Below are 692 nucleotides of genomic sequence, written 5' to 3'. Positions count from 1 at the left end.
TCTGAGAACTCTCCCTCTTCCATGCCCTCCCCAACATACCAGTGGACAAAGGCCCTCTTGGCATACATGAGGTCAAACTTGTGGTCGAGACGGGCCCAGGCCTCAGCGATGGCTGTGGTGTTGCTCAGCATGCACACGGCCCTCTGCACCTTGGCCAGGTCTCCACCAGGAACCACAGTTGGAGGCTGATAGTTGATGCCGACCTTGAAACCTGTGGGGCACCAGTCCACAAACTGGATGGTGCGCTTGGTTTTGATGGCTGCAATGGCAGAGTTGACATCTTTGGGCACCACATCACCACGATACAGCAGACAGCAGGCCATGTATTTACCATGACGAGGATCACACTTCACCATTTGATTGGCTGGCTCAAAGCAAGCGTTGGTGATATCAGCAACTGACAGCTGCTCATGGTAGGCTTTCTCAGCAGAGATGACTGGGGCATAGGTGGCCAGAGGGAAGTGGATACGAGGGTAGGGCACCAAGTTGGTCTGGAACTCTGTCAGGTCAACATTCAGGGCTCCGTCAAAACGAAGTGAGGCTGTGATTGAAGACACAATCTGGCCGATGAGCCTGTTCAGGTTAGTGTAGGTCGGCCTCTCGATATCAAGGTTTCTGCGGCAGATGTCGTAGATGGCCTCATTGTCCACCATGAAGGCACAGTCAGAATGCTCCAGGGTGGTGTGGGTGGT

General features: G+C 54.0%; 1 protein-coding gene across 1 annotated transcript; it reads right to left on the bottom strand.

Annotated features, from left to right (window-relative positions):
- Positions 1-5: 5 nt before the first annotated feature.
- Positions 6-686, bottom strand: LOC111650100 (tubulin alpha-8 chain; the record flags this gene model as incomplete). The annotated part of the gene is made up of 1 exon (XM_023399898.1): positions 6-686. A coding segment is annotated over exon 1 (648 nt), but the record flags the coding sequence as incomplete, so codon positions are not given.
- Positions 687-692: the final 6 nt, after the last annotated feature.

This window comes from Seriola lalandi, unplaced genomic scaffold, assembly GCF_002814215.2.
Source record: "Seriola lalandi dorsalis isolate HSWRI2012SDOR001 ecotype SW California unplaced genomic scaffold, Sedor1 jcf7180001966353, whole genome shotgun sequence".
In the NCBI taxonomy this organism is placed as follows: Eukaryota; Metazoa; Chordata; class Actinopteri; order Carangiformes; family Carangidae; genus Seriola; species Seriola lalandi.
The sequence above is the reverse complement of the archived record's forward strand: the minus strand, read 5'-3'. Positions and strand labels throughout refer to the sequence as shown.